The following is a 16,695-nucleotide window of genomic DNA, read 5'->3' as shown; positions in this document are numbered from 1 at the left end:
TTAAGGACTGTAGAGCTCACAAAGAGTATTGGTGATATTTAATGGGAACTGATATCCTACTTTTAAGCTGTCTACCTTTCAATAAACTAAAAGGACCTGTTTGGATTCCAGTTCCCTTTTGAGGTAGAATCATATCCGGATGAAAGGAGATTCTGGTCTCCTTTTTGAAGATGACACTGCTCCTGATAAGGTGGTTGCATCTTTTCCTTTTTCAGTGAAAACAAAAGAGAGATTGTTGTGTTTTGGACAGCGAGGAGATCCCAGTTTTTCTCAGCTGGGCCATACATAAAAGAGCTTTAAATTGGGATCTTCTAATCTAGGCTTACAGCTGTACATGAGGCTCTGCTGCACAGGAGAGTTGATCTAGTGATGGAGTTTACCTTTCTACACCAGATGTATGGGAGCTTTTATGCTGAAATAGAGAGATGGAAGAAAACCCACGAGGACAGATTCATCCTTGCATTTCTCTCATTTTACATTGTCAGGCTCTCCTCAAAGTTCTTAAATACCTGTTAAAATTCCACGTATGGCTTTCTTTAAAAGACTGAAACTGCCTACCTGGCTTGAACGCAACTCTGGTAGCAAAAAAAACCTGAAACACATCGAACTGCCTCTTAATTCTTCTCCTATGATAAAATATTTTTACAGGCAGGTTTCTGTCATGGCAGGGATTGTTGCCTGGCCTTCAGCTGATGGCATCCCTCACACTGACGTGGACACAGTTTGCTGGGGTTTGTCCTTATAAAATAAGCATTTGCCTATACTTTATATAACAAGGAAGAAGCATATTGGAAAGGTGATGGGAGATGCTTTTGGACAACTTTCATGTTCTCTGCCCTGATTTTGATTGTCCACTGAAGCTAAAAAAGAGATAGATACAGATATAGGTCGATATATATATATAATCTTTGAAATTCATGATTATTTGTGGTAAAAGACAGGATGTGAGTAGACAAAGGCACTGCACTGGCTCAGCTTCTTATTTTGGTGTGTTCTAGATGTCTTCCCTTAAAGCTTGAGGTGATGCTATCTGCAAGCAGTTATTAGGGCTAAAGAGAGTGCTGGAGTCAGAGAATTAATTTAATCTTAAAATAAAATATGCATTTCTGTCTTCCAATGTGAAAAATACCATCAAAGTGCCATAAGTTGTGAAGATCTACAGCAGGTGGGCACCCAAATGGTTTGGTTTGGCTGGACTGATGGCGTGTGTGGTGCTGCAAGGATTGGAAGTGTGTAGTAGCTGAGGATCAAATTCTGCCTGCTCGAGGAAATGACAGTTGGTTAAACTGGGCAGAATCACTGCACTGCATTTAAATGAGGAATCTTCCTGGCATCCGTGTTTTAAGACTTCCAACAGTGAAGTCTGTTAGGAAGGCAGAATGTTGTAAATAATTGCACCTTACTGCTAGTTATCTGTTACATCTGAGTGCAATACAGGATGGCTTTCACCACCTGAGATGGCCTAAAATAAATTTTGCATCTTGCCACCTTTGCATCAGCGGGGATTTAGAACTGGGTATGAAAGAGTTCAGGCAGCAGTGTCCAGGTCCTGCTCAGAGCAGAGTGGTGGTCAGGAATTCTTTGCATCCACAGCTGCTTTGGGAGGGATGTGCCAGCAGAACCAGGGCTTTGCTGTGCTTCAGGCACACAGCAGCCTCTGACTTTTTAGGACCTATTGGCAGTGGCTGAGGAAGGAAAAACTGTGCCAAATACCAGAGTAAGCATCAGAGCTCAAGGGCACACTGCTAATTCTTGCACATCACAGGGCCACATGTTCACGTAATTAGCTTTACATGTCCTGCAAATATTTCTGCCATGCAGACAGTCCAGAAGTGTGCAGGTATTTATTGACAGTCAAGCAATCATTGCCCTGGGAGGGGAATCTGTTCATTTACAAAAAGGGCAAGTGGCTTCAGTAATAAGTCTGTAAGGTTTTCTGTCTGCCTGTGTGTGCCTCTGTATTGTACCACTGAGTAAACACAGAAATCAGAGCACTAATGTGGGGTTTAGCCCCGTGTTAAAGCAGTGGTGGACAGTAACATGGAGCTCTCATGGAGGCCCAGGAGCAAAGCAGGAGAGGGGCTGGGATGGGCTTGGATTGGTGCACAGGGCCAGTCTCCAACAGAACATCCAGTCAAGAGGTTTCTTCCTCAAGTTTATGAACAGAAAACTAACTTAAAGTGCAGCTTGCAACCAAAGCAAGCCATATGTCAAAGGACATATGCAGATTTTTCAGGAATACTGAAACTATGGGAAGGAATTGAGTTGTTCTGTCAAATCTCTTCTTGTCTGTATTTGTAAGTAGCAGTTCATCCACTGTCAGTACTGAATGTTAACTTTCACTGTCAGATATACATGCAATTACAAAGTAAAGAGTGAATTTAGAACTTGGCCTCCCAGATATTTTATTAAAAAACCCGTGGTCCTAATATATGATTGATCAGAGTGAATATTATTGGATATAGGATAATATTGAATATAGAGTGCACATACAAATGTTCCCAGGAAGGTTGTGTTCTCTCTCCTTGTTCTGCAGGAGGGTTGATACCATTAGTCAGCATTCTTTATGGTATTGATCATGTCTACATGGCAGGCACATTGTCTAGTTTGTAACTGCTCTAATACAGTTATATTCAACCACATCTTTCCAGTGTTCAGAAACTTTTTAAATTAGAAAGTTGTTCTTGTCGCTCATTCCCTTTATGTTGGTTTGTATCATCCTTTTGTCATCTTTATTCTCCAATCCTCTCAGTCAGAGACTTCTTGTGACCTGCAGTGATTTGTCTCATTTTTGTTGCTGCCCCTCTTCAGCGTGTTTTATGAACATTGTTTGCAGTTTTGCAGGTCTGGGGGGCAGCACGTGGCAGCTCCAAACTGTGGCACAGCAGTTTGTGGTTATTTTACACTTCCTGATTCTGGGTGATATTAGTATTAAATACTTCTTCCTTTTTGAGGAGAAAAGTTACTGTTCTTATGTATGTTAAGTGTTTGAAATACAAAGGGGTGTGTAAGGAGGGAAACTTCTTGGTGTGATACCTCTTTTTGACGGTGTAATTTAGTATTTAAAGTAACATGAAAATCAACTGCAGTCAGTTTATATTTATCACAGCCAGCTTATAGATCTTCTACTGAGACAGGTACTTGTGGTCCCATCACAAGATGCCTCAAAAGCTGAAACAGTGATATGATTTTTGACCATTTGTACATCTATTTTTTCTTCCTTAGGAGCATGAATCTGAAGGTGGGAGAACCCCACTCATGAAGGCTGCACGAGCTGGTCATTTATGCACTGTGCAATTCCTTATTAGCAAAGGTAAAATAATAGTTTTAATAACCGTTTAAAAAACATAAAAAGCCACTTCACAATGCTTGCATGTTTGTGATCCATGTTCAGAATTGTTCTGGTTAAGGTGTACAAGGGCATTTGTCAAACCCTTAAGGGTTTTTTGAATTTCATGTAGTTCATGATAGAATGAATCATAAAATATTTTGCTAGTTACTGTTCCTACTCTGTTGTATAGATTAATAGAGAGATTTGAAGCACAGTAAATATTTTAGCTTCTTAAAAAAATCACTCCCTCCTTCAGAAAAAATACAGCAAATAGCATCTGAAACAGTAGCAATTGCACCACGTAGTGATGCTGTTCAACGCTTAGAATGAACATTTGGAAGTTGTGTTCCCTTTCTCTTACCACTTCCAAGCCCACTGTTACTGTTTTAGCTGCCTTTTCTTCCCAAGGTGAGGAGGAGGAGGGTGTGTAGAAGCCAATCAGTTATTCAAAATCCCTTGCTTTAGAAAGTGTGTAGGAAATAGTAAGATTAGAAGAGAAATGTTTATCTCTATTCCACAAAATAGAGATATTTGTTGATACTTTCTTTTAGACAGAATTTCTTGGTGTCTAATTCCAAGATCATCTCTTTCCAGGTGCCAACGTGAACAGGGCTACAGCCAACAATGATCACACAGTGGTGTCCCTGGCCTGTGCTGGAGGTCACCTGGCCGTGGTTGAGCTCCTCCTGGCTCACGGGGCAGATCCTACTCACCGGCTCAAGGTATCCACTTACAACTCTCACTTCCCACAGCTACTGAAAGAACCACACAACTCAATTAATGGAGTAGTAAATTTACAAATTTAAACCATAGAATCATCTCTCACGTGCTACACCGGGGAACAAAACTCATCTTCTGGCTTTTTGTTTCCAAACTCTTCCTTCAGGATGGCTCAACGATGCTCATTGAAGCCGCCAAGGGAGGACACACAAATGTGGTTTCTTACTTGCTGGATTACCCCAACAATGTGTTGTCAGTTCCTGCAGCAGACTTGTCCCAGCTCACACCTCCATCTCAGGATCAGTCTCAGGTAAGGCATGAGGAGTTTCCTTAAAATAGCACCATCAATGCTGCAAATAGGGACTTCCTTAGTAGTTAATTTAGATGTAAACATAGACAGTAAAAGGCATTTTTAAAAGTCTGCACGCAGGACAGTGACAGAGTGAGATGGTGTGACCTGCAGGGACCTGAAGAACACATGAACTTTGTTCCCTTTTCTGCCCCTTGGACAGGATAGTCCCAAACCTAGAATCTCAAAAGAATAGTATTTTCTTGTGTATGCTCAGTATTTTGTTTCAACAGTTCTAAGCCCTTGTGACAGCACCCCTCAAATGGTGTTGCTGATTTTGTTTGTTATATGAAAGAAATTTTTTGTGTAAATTCAGAGTTCTGCAGGGAGAGGTAGCTTTCTAGTGGAGACAGTTGAGTAAAAGCCTAAAGGAGTTTGTGATTTTGTGCAGAGTAACACAGTTAACTTTGCGACATTATCCCCAATAAAATAACTCAGGGCAGGTCATACCAAGGGGTAGCTTAGCATGCACAGTTTGGGAGGGATGCACTGGTGTGTGCTGTAGATCTGTATCTTTGTATTAACACTCCAAGATCTGGTCCCTCAGCAGGTGTTTCAGCTGAGTGTGTGTCTGTGCCTTTGTTTGAAGGTTCCCCGTGTCCCGGTGCACACGCTCGCTATGGTTGTACCTCCCCAGGAGCCTGACAGGACCCCTCAAGAGAACTCCCCACCTCTCTTGGGAGTGGTGAAAGGTCAGTATGTAGCCCCTCAGAGAATATATGTGGTTTGGAAACTGGTAGACTGGGGACCATTTTATTACAGCTTATGCATAGTGTAGCCCCCATCAGTTCTTGAACACCTCTAACGAAGTATAACTTAAAACTATTTTTCATAGTGCACAGTTTTTGCTTATTTTCCTGCATTCTACAGCATAGCAACCCTGGTTATTCTAATCTTATTATGCTCCTTCTAATTTATTTAGAATTATGCTTATTCTAATTTTTTGGAAGAAAATGTTTGTGGTAACTGCCATAGTGCAGACTGATAAAAAAGAAGTTCATAAACTCTGGTGTTACCTTTTGAATATTGTACATTGGTCATCTAGAATAGTTACAGCTGTTATGCATGAACTTCATATATGAACCTTTTTCTGTTTCTACAGTAGCAATGCAAACATGTTGGCACTGTAAAATGCCAATGCAGATCTACTTACAGGAGAGTTTTTGTTGTATGTTAGTAATAGTTCTCTTGTAAGTAATCATAATATCAGGGGTTTTGCTTTGAACATGGTTGAACTGACTGGTTAAAACTACTTGCAGTCATTAAATGGCATTCAGGAAGTTTATTTCCAGCTGTAACAAATTCTGTAACAAATTCTTCACATCTGCTCAGTCAGCTCAGAAAGAGAAGCAGATTCTCAAGTACAGAGTTACAAACTGCAGCTCCTAATGATCTACAGTTTTGGATGGGGATCTTAAATACTGCAGTATCCAAAGCTCTGCTAGCTAGATCTCCTTAATTCCTTTGTTTGAGGAAGCACTGAGCACTTCCAGGACAAACAAACAAAGAAAGAAAAACCCCTTAGAGGCACAAATGAACAAAGAAAAGCATCGTGTACCTGCTGGTGTCTGAGTGTGCAGCCGTGCCCCTCTCCATGCCATGTGTGGGACCTCTCAGATGCACTTTGTCTCATTTCCTAGGATGTGCAACAGTTTTGGATTTCATACAAATGAGAGTACCAAACAAATGAAAAGAATATACAACCTGTGGCTCAAATAAACCTGCAAAAAGCTATATACCAGCACGTGAGCCCTTCCAGTTCAATACCTGTTAGCACTGCGGAGTGGGAGTGTTCTGGGAGCACGTTTTGTGGTGCTTGGGAATTACTGAGGGATTAGTTGATGCCAAGTCAGAAGACTGAAGTTAAAAGCTTAAATTTTCATGTTATTTAATCAAATTAGGAAAAGCAAATAGTTGATTTGCAGTTTAGGAAACAGCTCTTGTTGCAAACACCTTATTGCCAATGTCAGCACATCCTTAGGTGTGTTTTTTTGCAGTGCTGTGGTGTTGGGACTGGCACAGGGAGACCTCGTTGTTTGCAGTTGGTTCAGGACATGCTTCATGCACGTCAGCAAAACTCATCTGTGCTGCATTTCAGGAGATGCAGCAATCCCAAATGTGTCAGCATTCCCAAAAACTGTGTGCAGAGCTCTCGTGTATCTCAGGTCTTTACGGGGAAATGGTATTTTTGTGCTAAACACTGTGTGCTCACTGCAGGGCAGAGTCAGTGCTGTGCTGAGCTGCCAGTTGTGACTTGTTACACACACCTGGCTTCAACCCACCAGACTTCATCACTAAACTTCTTGGGAGGCAAGAGGCAAAGTTGAGGTGTGCTCATTATTTTCAAGGTGGGGAGAGCAGTCAAGTTCCTGCATAACAAAATACTTTATCCTGGAGAAGACATTTCTTGCCTTCAGCTGGGAGTAGCCCCTGAGTTTTTGTATAAATTGTGAACTGCTGGGAGTCAGGGGAGCAGCACTTTGCCTTCTCAGCCTCAGCACAGTAAGATTTATTTTTTAGGGACCTGTGTGAGTTTTGCAAGAAATACAATAGTGACATCTTGTTTTATGAAGAGGTCTTGGCTAGTCAGATGTAAAACTTGAACACATTTAAGTGTCATTGTTACAAGTCAGATATGACATGAGGTTTTCCAAAAGAAATTGATGGTCTGATTTTGAATTATAGTATTATTCTTCAGTAAAGCAAGAAGGCATATGGGCTCATTACCATTTGAATAATTATTTTGGCAGAGGATTTAATATCAGTGTTTAGCAACTGAAAAAAAGAAACACTTCAGAGCTGATAATAGATCCAGAGAGGCTTAGATAAAGGTTGCAGGCCAAGATGGTACCTTGGAATGAACTGAAGAAAAATCAAGTGAAAGAAAAAGCAGTTCATGGGACTGACCAGACCTCAACTCCTACATGCTTGGGAAGGACTGGTTTTAGTGCACTTTGTTTATCATGTGTCTGTTGTGTCCATGTAAAATGAAATCCCAGTGCAGTTCAGCTCTCTGTGCTTCCAGGAGGAGAGGCAGGACATCTCTTCCTTGGCAGGTTGTACCTGCTGCTGCCCTTACAGATTGCTCAACAGGAATTGTGGTGCAGCAGCTCAGCACAAAGAGAGTTTTGGGTAGAAAACCCCAAGTGTGCTGTGTCTGCAGGCCCGAGGGTCTGTCCTGTGTGACCCCGTGAGGGCTGTGCTGCAGCTCCACCTGCACCTGCTTTTGACTAATGTAAGGTGTTTTTCAACACATCAGAATTTAAAGCAGTCTGGTTTTGGACACTGAGCTATCAGGAGTTTTGTAAGCTTTTCCCCAGATTTGTCTTAGTTCATAGTTATTCTGGAATTGTGCTTGCAAATTAACCCATTGGCCTTACCTGAGTGCTTACAACCTGCCAACATGCTGTCATTAGACTTTTCCACTGTTGTGGGCAGTAACTTGCAGCGTTTTTCATTTGGGGTGTAGGTTTTTTTTAGAATTCCACAAGACCAAATAGGCTTGTTCAAGTGAAACCTGCCCACATCTGCCTTTCATCCCTGTGAAGGAGGCCACAGTTCCCTTAAAGTCAAGCAGTACTTTTGGAATCTGTGGGCTTTCTAAGTTAGTCCCTCGTTATATGGATCTCCCTGGATCCCTGTGCTAAATCTAAGTCTGATGGTGTGGAGAAAGAAAAGAAAGACAATCTCTATGTAACTTCAACAGCTACAAATTCAATTAATATTTTTTACTCCGATATCTGACTTTTATGCCTAATACTGAGTTGCATATCCTGGCAGAGATACATCGTGTGATTTAATTGAAATAGAGGCCAGGTTAACAGACTAGGAAATTATATGGTTTTCATTGAGGTGAAAGCATTAGTAAGGCAAGCTGGTATTCCTGCTTTTGCATTCTGACTTCTTCCAGACTTCTAAACTGCACAGTCCAGCTGCCTGCTCGTTGTTTCATGTGCTTCAACATCTTCTGATCAACTCTTGCCCTTTCCTCCTGGAAATCTCCTGCCTGGGTCAGCAGCTGGCTCAGGTGTCTGGGATGAATTCCCAAGGGAGATTTCACTCTCTGTGCCTCCTGGCTTTCAAACTTTACTAACCCTTTCTTTGTAGACTTAGAGCCTTCTACAGCTCTTCTCTGTGAATCCTCAGCAGTGCAGGCAGGTGATTTAACACCAGGGCGTGTGTAGGTCCCCAGGAGCGCAAGTGTGTAACAATCTTTTCACGGTGGTTTGTGGAATTCTGCTCCTTTAAAGCTTCAGTCACCTCCTTGCCACTGACTAATTCAGTTACATCTTAGCAATTTTCCAGTTAGATACCATGAAGCCACCAGAGAAAACTTTGGAAGAAGACTGAGATTGGAAAGTAGCTCAAATTTTTGAATGGCTGAAAATTGAGTTCAGTTTGGCTTGGATTTATCCATTTAGCTGTTGCCTGTTGGATGGCATTGCAACTGTTCCCTGCAATTTTCCATAGAAATAGCTGCAGAAGTGACAGAGACTGGCAAAATTACTCCATGGCTCCAGGAGGAACACAGTGAACATACAAACTCATCTCAGCATTCAGCCTTCCACCATTTGTCCTCTTCTTTATAAAGAATTCAATATGTATTAAAAACCATGTAGCAGATGAATTTACTTGGGAAAAGTAGGCTATTTTTTTGCCAAATTGGCCAGATTATATAATATTGTACTTTGCATTTGTATGTATGTGGAGTTACTGATTGTTTCTCCGGGTCCTTAGAGCTGAATTTCTGACTGATATGAATTTACAGTTAAACACAATATTTGCATGAAAATTCAATATTGAGTTCATCTTACTCCTGTTAATGAGGCTGGTGAATTTTCATTGCAGACTGCAAATTGAACTGTCAACTTCTGAGTGAAATCAGATTTTAAAAAGAAAAAACCCTAAAGTGCAAGAACAGTGGACAAGCAATCCTGTAAACAGAGCACAAAGATGACATGGTGATTCATACAGATTTATGTAACAGGGTCTCCAGCAGAAAAGATGTATTTGAATGGACAGATGTGTATCACACAGCTGACTTTTTTCTTACTGTTTTGGGGGTTTTTTTATGCTGGGAAAATCTTTTGGACTTTAACTGTTTGGATTTGGATCCACTTTTTTGTCATTTAACAACTTCAGAAACTTAAGGAACCATCAAGTCTCAGAATGTCATCTCATAAAATGTAATAAAACTGAAGGGGCATATAAATTAGTTCCATCTTGGGAGAAGTGACATTCTGTGGATTATAAGTCAGGGCTAGAAGAGCAAGTTCTATGAGAATCATAACCAGTCAGGAAGAAATACGGTGTCAGACTTGTTTATAGGCAGCAACACTATAAAGAGTGAATGTGTTGTAAGCAAATTTCAATTAGAAGAGTTCAGTTGCTTGAGAGAGCCACCCTGAGGACTACAAAACTGAGGGGTATTTTCCCAAACTCTTGCTCACAATGTTTAGGGCCTTTAAATGTTGTTTGCAGCCAGAGGCATTAAAACCTGGTCGTGGTGTCCTCCCTGTGTGTTCCTGGCTGCTCCAGAGACCAGGAATGATGCCTGGAAAAGGCTCATGAGGGTCAACAGGCTGTTCCAACTCGAGTCTGTGGGAGATGATCTGCAGTGCATGGGAGAAGTACAGGAGATTGCCTTAGGAAGCACCTGTAACTTCCTGGAGGGATGTGGAAATGGGAGAAGGGGATGGGCAGCTGTGTTTGGGCAGAGTAGATCTTACCCTGAGTCATGTATGTTGGTCAGAAACTTGGCTGAAGACACGTGCATGCTCTGCAAGAATAATGGTGAGGTTTAGCTGGGCAGGGTTGGACCAGAACCTGCGGGAATATGGAAATGCTGTTCACAAAATAATTTGGGAAATGGTCCTTTCCTTACTCTGGGGCTTTCCTGGCATGCCCAGAACCACTCTGGGTTTTCTGACAGCTGCCCAATCCTTTGTCCTGTAATCCTGGTACCTGGTGGCAGGTGGTATCTGTGTAGCAACATGTAGATTTCAGTGATCTTCAGTCTAAACAAGTTGTTTTCATGCTAAACAAAAAGTCTCCTAAAAGTATCCAAAACAGTTGCTTTAGCCAGATTGACTTCTTAATGTTGCTAGGTGTTATTTTATAGTAGTTTGGTTGCGTGACTGATGCTTCCCCCAAAAGACAGAGGAATAAAATAAATTTTAAAAACAAGTTGAAGTGATTATTATCTGGCCTGTGATTGGATTCTTAAGTCTTACTGCACTTATGTATTTCAGAAGTGAAAGTATAAAGTGGCTTGTTCATAATTGCATACTGAAATGGGCACAGTAATTGTCACGATATTGTAATATAGAAGAGATTTGGATAAACCAGGAAATTGCTCCTTCCAGGACTGTAATATTCTATCCCAGTGTTTGCATATTCAGAGCTACCAACAATGTCTTCTCCACCTCTGGTTTGACCTGTCTGTCCAGGTGGACATGTCAGGTTTAGCAGATCTTTATTCTACCCCTCGTCCTCTTACAGTCTCCCCACAGTTACAGGTTGCAGCTGTTTTCTGGCCTGGAAAGGGTGACCTGGAACCTGAAAAGTGGCCCTGCTAACAATTATAAGCTGATTAAAGTAAATTTCCGTGCCTCTGCTGGAACTTGAGAGCCCAGCTCTTCACTTACTGGTGTCCTAACGCCTGTTTTCCAAAACTCTCCCATCTTTCCGTGCTGGTTCCCGGTCAGAACTGTGTCTGGGATGTGCTGCCTGCTGGGAGCTCAGCCCTGGCTCCTCTGCCCAGCCCAGCTCTCGATGTGGGGTTGTGTTTCTGCTCTTTGCTTTCCCTTGTGCTCCTAGAAAAGCTTTCCCATACCAGGCTTGTTTTCTCCCCAAGTCAGACTTAACTGAGAGGGACAACACTAGTACTTTATTCTGGGGGGCTCTTTGAACTGCAGCTTTTCATTCCTACAGAGTAATGAAAGCTGTCCAGACCTGCCAGGTTGTGGGAATGCCTTGTGTTAGGATGGGAATGACAGACACAGGAATCTTAGGGATGACATTGAACAGAGTGGGGCAGAGGGTTCCCATCTCAGCTGCGGTGGGAATTTGCAGTTTGGTCACTATAATGTTTCTGCTACTTCAGCAGTGGAGCAGCTTAGTTTCAAAATAAAGATAGAGACAAACCTCTCAGAGATTTTTTTTTTTTTTGGTGAGTGCAAATACATATTTCAAGAGTGGTCTCAAAAACTTATAAGTTACACCTGTTAAAATGGAAGGATAACTCTGTAAACTCTGAGTGCAGGACAAAGCCAAACAGCCCTGGGTTACAGCAGCCAGCACAGAGCAAGGGATTGCTGGACTTCACCCAAATTCCTTATCTTCTGCTGAGAAATGGTCTGGGGACTCATTTATGGTTCAGAGACAAAATAATAGTAGTGGTGGGGAGAGGTGCTCAGCTGGAACTACTGAGCTGCCCAGAACATGGAGCTGGAGAAGGAGCATCCTGAAGGATGTCTCCAGTGGCTGTGGGATGTTGGGCTGTTACCTGGGGTTGTTGAAGGGTGGCTGTGAGATGCTGGGTTGTTTCCTGGGGTTAGTAAGGTTCTTGCTTTTTCCATTAAAATTAGATACAGTTTGCTTTCACTCCAGCAAGTCTGGTGAAGGTATTCAGCACAGAGTTGGTTCAATTCTATCTCTGTAAGAGAAAAACCTCACCTTTGTTTGTTTTTACAACTAGTTCCTCCAAAAAAGGTTCATTTCAGAATGAGGTGTGTGTGACTCGTGTTTTGACAGCAATGCAAGATGAAGTCGTTTGTGAATTAGTGTTTTGGTGAAGGATGGCCTAGAGAGAAATAAAACTGTGTTTTAGGAAACTTAATCCTTCCAGAGCTGGTAACTTATCTGGGACCTAGTTACTTTGACTTAACTGTGTGATGTTTAGGTAACTTTATTAAACCCTGGTTCAAACTGTACATAATTTTAGTTCCCCTTTTAATGATTAATTGTATGAGTCTTCTTTGTAAACCTTCAAATTTTCTTCCCTTTTTTTTTGAGGCTTCAAATATCGCTGCTTGGGTATAGCAAATGAGTTTTAGTGCAGGGAATTATTTGATCAGGCTAAAACCTTCCACATTTTTAATTAAAGTTTCTGACACTGAAGTCGTAATTAAGATTTTAACACGTAATAGGTTCTTTTTAACAAGATGTGAGTGGAGTTTCCCAGATTTGGCTTTTGGGAAAGCAGCCATGGGTTTCTTGAGGACAGTCAGCACTTGGGGCAGTGCTGCCCTGGCTTGGTGGGCCTTGGTGAAGGTTAGTTTTAAGGCCTCAGTAGTGAATTGTTAATAGAATTGTTCAGAATAGAATAGAATTGTTCATTTGTTACTGGAAGGGGAGGTGAGCAAGTTGTTGTTAGTTTTGTCTCAGAACTTTCAAAAAGGTGCTAAAGTTTCACAGTCCATTTGTATGCACTAAGTTTACAGTGGCAGATTCTGTTTGTAATGTAAAGGTGAATGTAAAGGTAATGGAGAAATCCCAGTTCCAAGTACTGATCTTATTGTCAGGTTAGTCTGCTCTCAACTATAAATTTGTAAACTTGCTGTTGGAAGTCAACCTCTGGAAAATACTCTTAGTTTAATTGCTCTGCACACACAGAAGAACTTTGGGAACTCAGTAAATTATGTAAATTGCCTTGCTCTTCCTGCTGATTTCCCTTCCCAAGTGCATTGTCACGTATGTCAGAAATTGTAGAGGCTCCTTATTCCTTATGATTAAAATAGCTGTTCAAAGGGCTATGAGGATCAATACTGAAAATTCCAGCTATATTCTTTGTCCTCTCTTGTCTTAACAAGGAGTGTAGGGTTTGCCTTTCTGTGCTTTGCCAGATGTGCAGTGTTAGTTGTAAAGATTTTTTTTTTAATTTTTTTTTAATTTTTTTTTTTTTTTGGTGGGTGAGAGGGGAGGTTTGGGGTATCTTCAGCATGGCATTTTTTCAAACATTTTTCATGTGCTTAGGTGCATCCAAGCAGAAGTCAAGTTCCCTGCAGGTAGCAGATAAGGACCTACTGCCACCTTTTCACCCATACCAGCCTTTGGAATGCATAGTAGAAGAGACTGAAGGCAAGCTGAATGAACTTGGACAGAGAATTAGTGCTATTGAAAAAGCACAACTTAAATCATTGGAATTAATTCAAGGTGAACCTTTAAATAAAGATAAGATTGAAGAACTTAAAAAGAACAGAGAAGAACAAGTACAGAAGAAGAAGAAAATATTGAAGGAGCTGCAGAAGGTGGAAAGGCAGTTGCAGATGAAAACCCAACAGCAGTTTACCAAAGAATATTTGGAGACCAAAGGTCAGACAGACACACCACCTGCCCTGCAGCAGCAGTGCTCACTTACAGGGGTCTTCCCAGAAGTGGAAGCCGATAAGGGTCTGCCAGAGGATAACTTTTCAGGGTTACCTCAGGTTGACACAATCTTGTCTAAAGATGACGAGCAACACCAGTCTCCACCACCTGCTGAACAAATAGAGTTTGTCCCCATCCAGCCTTTGCCAGCACCGCAATGTAATTTTTCTGGTAACTTAGGTTATAATGGGACAGAGTCTCTTGAACTTCAGAAAGCATTAGGGAATCAGCAGAATGTAGGACAGCAGCAGCAAATTGCTGGGCAGGGGCTCTTAGTTCAAGAACCAGACGGATTAATGGTTGCCACTCCAGCACAGACGCTTACCGACACTCTTGATGACCTAATAGCAGGTGGGTTAAGAAATATACCTATTTTTGCATTAATTTGTGTGCTCAGTGTCCCTCTCTCTCCTTCCCTCCAAATACGTCTTGGGGTTTTCCAGTTTGGGAATACTTGCTTGAGAATGAAGTTCCTGATTAGTGCTATTAATCCTAACAGTGACTTCCAATTCTAACATGAGACTTTTAAATACCTTTTTTTTTTTTTCCAAAGTGCAAAACTTCCTGTACTGGACACCTGTTTTAGCCCCTTTGGCCTCATCTTTTTCTGTGCTTCTTTATAAAGCTTCGTCCTTAGTCGTGCCCATTAGGAAACCAGAAAGCATGGCAGATTTGTATCTTCTGTAGAATTTTCTGTGCAGGCTTTATACCTCAGTGACTTTCTTCCACGTGATAGCCATCTCTAGAAAAAAAAAACAAATTGCTGTCACTTGTAAGGACAAATGTGCCCCTCTCCTTGCTGCTGGAGCTTAAACACAGCCTGGAATCCACGCACAGCTGCTCCGTTCTGTGATGGCTTATGTTTGCAGAGTCCCCACTAAAGCCTGGTTGTATGGGAATATCTGCTGGTTAGATGTTCCACATGGCAAAAACATGTCCTGTTAGCTGGAGGAAAAGCAAAAACCCCAACATCCTTCCAAGTGTTGATACAGTGTGAAGAGGAATGAGAGTTCCCACACATCGGGGTGTTTTGAGTCCCCTTGTGCAAAAAGAGGGATCACTTTGGGTCACTTCATTTCGTGGATTTGACTAGGATTGAGGTTTGCTGCTGGAGGTATGTAGGATATAGCCAGTGTTGTTTGGTCTGTAGTTTTGCTTTTTTTTCTTTTTTAATTTAGTGTTTTTCAACTTTTCTTTGTGCCTTGTGCCTGTGCCCCTGCCCATTATTTTCCTGTCTGTCTCCCCCTGCCCTTCCCGTTTCAATGTTGGTGCCCTGTCCTCTGAAGTTTATGTCAAGGCTGTAGAAGTGTTGGTGAGATCTGTGGCCAGCCATTCCTGGGAGCCTTTGGAATGGTAATTGCATCAAGCTCATGCAAGTTGAGACCACGTGTGACTTTGCAACCTCCCGTGGAACCCGCAGTCGGTGGAGGAGTGTGGGGTGCTTGTACCACTCCCATCTGCTCGCTGGTGTCATTCCAGTAAAGCCTCTTGTTTTATAGAGCACTGGTGTTAGTTCCCCCTGTTCTGGCATCTCCTCCGTGGTGCTCTTCAGAATACTCGGCCAACATTAAAACATTCTCAATTTTTATTACTCAAAATTTTAGTACTGGAGTGTGTGAGGGGGAAAATTTGAATGGTTAATGCAAAACATGATCAGCAAGGTCTTGATCTTCGGAGTAGTTGCAGAGAGTTGAACGTGTGTGGCACAAGGCTGTGGAGTCTACCCCCTCAAGGTCAGCAACTCGTGTTACGAATCCAGTGCCCCCACAATGAAAAGTGCTGCAGTGTGAGAACTGTGCTGTGCAAAAAAAGATTGCAAACAACCAGAAAAACCATCTTAAAAATCATTAAAAACCCCCTTGGATAGATATTGGTTCATTTTCTAAACTGTTTTTGCTCAGTAATTACAAACTTTTTTTTGCTAAGAAGTGAGATTTACTGATTTCAAAAATAACTACAAATAGCACCCTCTTCTGCAACTATTAGAAACTACATTTACAGAAATGCAACTCAAGGAAACTAGCTGGCGAATTACAGAGGCTTCTGCAAAAGTGTGTTGATGTTGCTTCATTGAAATATATTTTCTTCTTGAAATTCCTAAGTTTCTTTTACTTCTCTCCCCCCCCAAAAAAAAATTGTTGGGAGATAGGTATTTTTCTCACTTTTAAAATCCAGACTGTGTGAAAGTGATCCCCAGGGAAATTATAAATCTGAGATAGAGTAGGATTGTGTCCATGTGAAAACGAACTGTAAACTTCCCTACTCATACTCTGAACTCTTTGATCCATATTTAAAGTGCACTTTTTTCCACAAACTTGCCAATTAGTCTTTAATTTTTTTAAGAAATTTTGAGCAGTAGAAACTGTTACAAGAACTGATTTTTACGTGTGTGCTACAGATCCAGGTAAAATGGTTCAGGGGCTTGTGCATGGGAAACTTTGATTTTAGGGAGGTTTTGTCCCCTTAATCCCACTGCTGGAGCTGCTGTGATGGTGGTGAGTGACTCTGAGTTTCAAAGAGGTATGAACATTTCTATTCCTGCTGAGTATTCCAGTTTGGTTGGGGGCTGCTTCAGAGGAACAGAAATGCCTTTTCCCTCTGCCCTGGAATAGCTTTTCCTGTTGCTTATACCAGTGGTGATATCCAGAGGAGATGCTCCAAGGCTGGAGACAGGGTGGGATGGCTGGGGGTGTTCAGCCTGGAGAAGGATTTGGGGAGACCTTGGAGCCCCTTCCAATGCCTAAAGGGACTCCAAGAGAGCTGGAGAGAGACTTTGGACAAGGGCTTGGAGTGACAGGACAGGGGGGAATGGCTCCACACTACCAGAGGGCAAGGATAGATGGGATATTAGGGAGAAATCCTTCCCTGGGAGGGTGGGGAGGCCCTGGCACAGGTTGCCCAGAGAAGCTGTGGCTGCTCCATCCCT

General features: G+C 41.9%; 1 protein-coding gene across 1 annotated transcript in view; it reads left to right on the top strand.

Annotated features, from left to right (window-relative positions):
• LOC113967294 (ankyrin repeat and KH domain-containing protein 1-like) overlaps positions 1-16,695 on the top strand; it is a 100,855-nt gene that overhangs the window by 53,930 nt on the left and 30,230 nt on the right. The window contains exons 11-15 of the mRNA XM_027682801.1: positions 3,226-3,313; positions 3,926-4,053; positions 4,218-4,361; positions 4,990-5,092; positions 13,377-14,120. Of these exons, the coding sequence (XP_027538602.1) occupies positions 3,226-3,313; positions 3,926-4,053; positions 4,218-4,361; positions 4,990-5,092; positions 13,377-14,120 (1,207 nt within the window). The remainder of the gene's footprint in view (positions 1-3,225; positions 3,314-3,925; positions 4,054-4,217; positions 4,362-4,989; positions 5,093-13,376; positions 14,121-16,695) is intronic.

The sequence above is a fragment of the Neopelma chrysocephalum genome, unplaced genomic scaffold (genome assembly GCF_003984885.1).
Source record: "Neopelma chrysocephalum unplaced genomic scaffold, ASM398488v2 Primary Assembly neopelma1_63, whole genome shotgun sequence".
In the NCBI taxonomy this organism is placed as follows: Eukaryota; Metazoa; Chordata; class Aves; order Passeriformes; family Pipridae; genus Neopelma; species Neopelma chrysocephalum.
The sequence above is the reverse complement of the archived record's forward strand: the minus strand, read 5'-3'. Positions and strand labels throughout refer to the sequence as shown.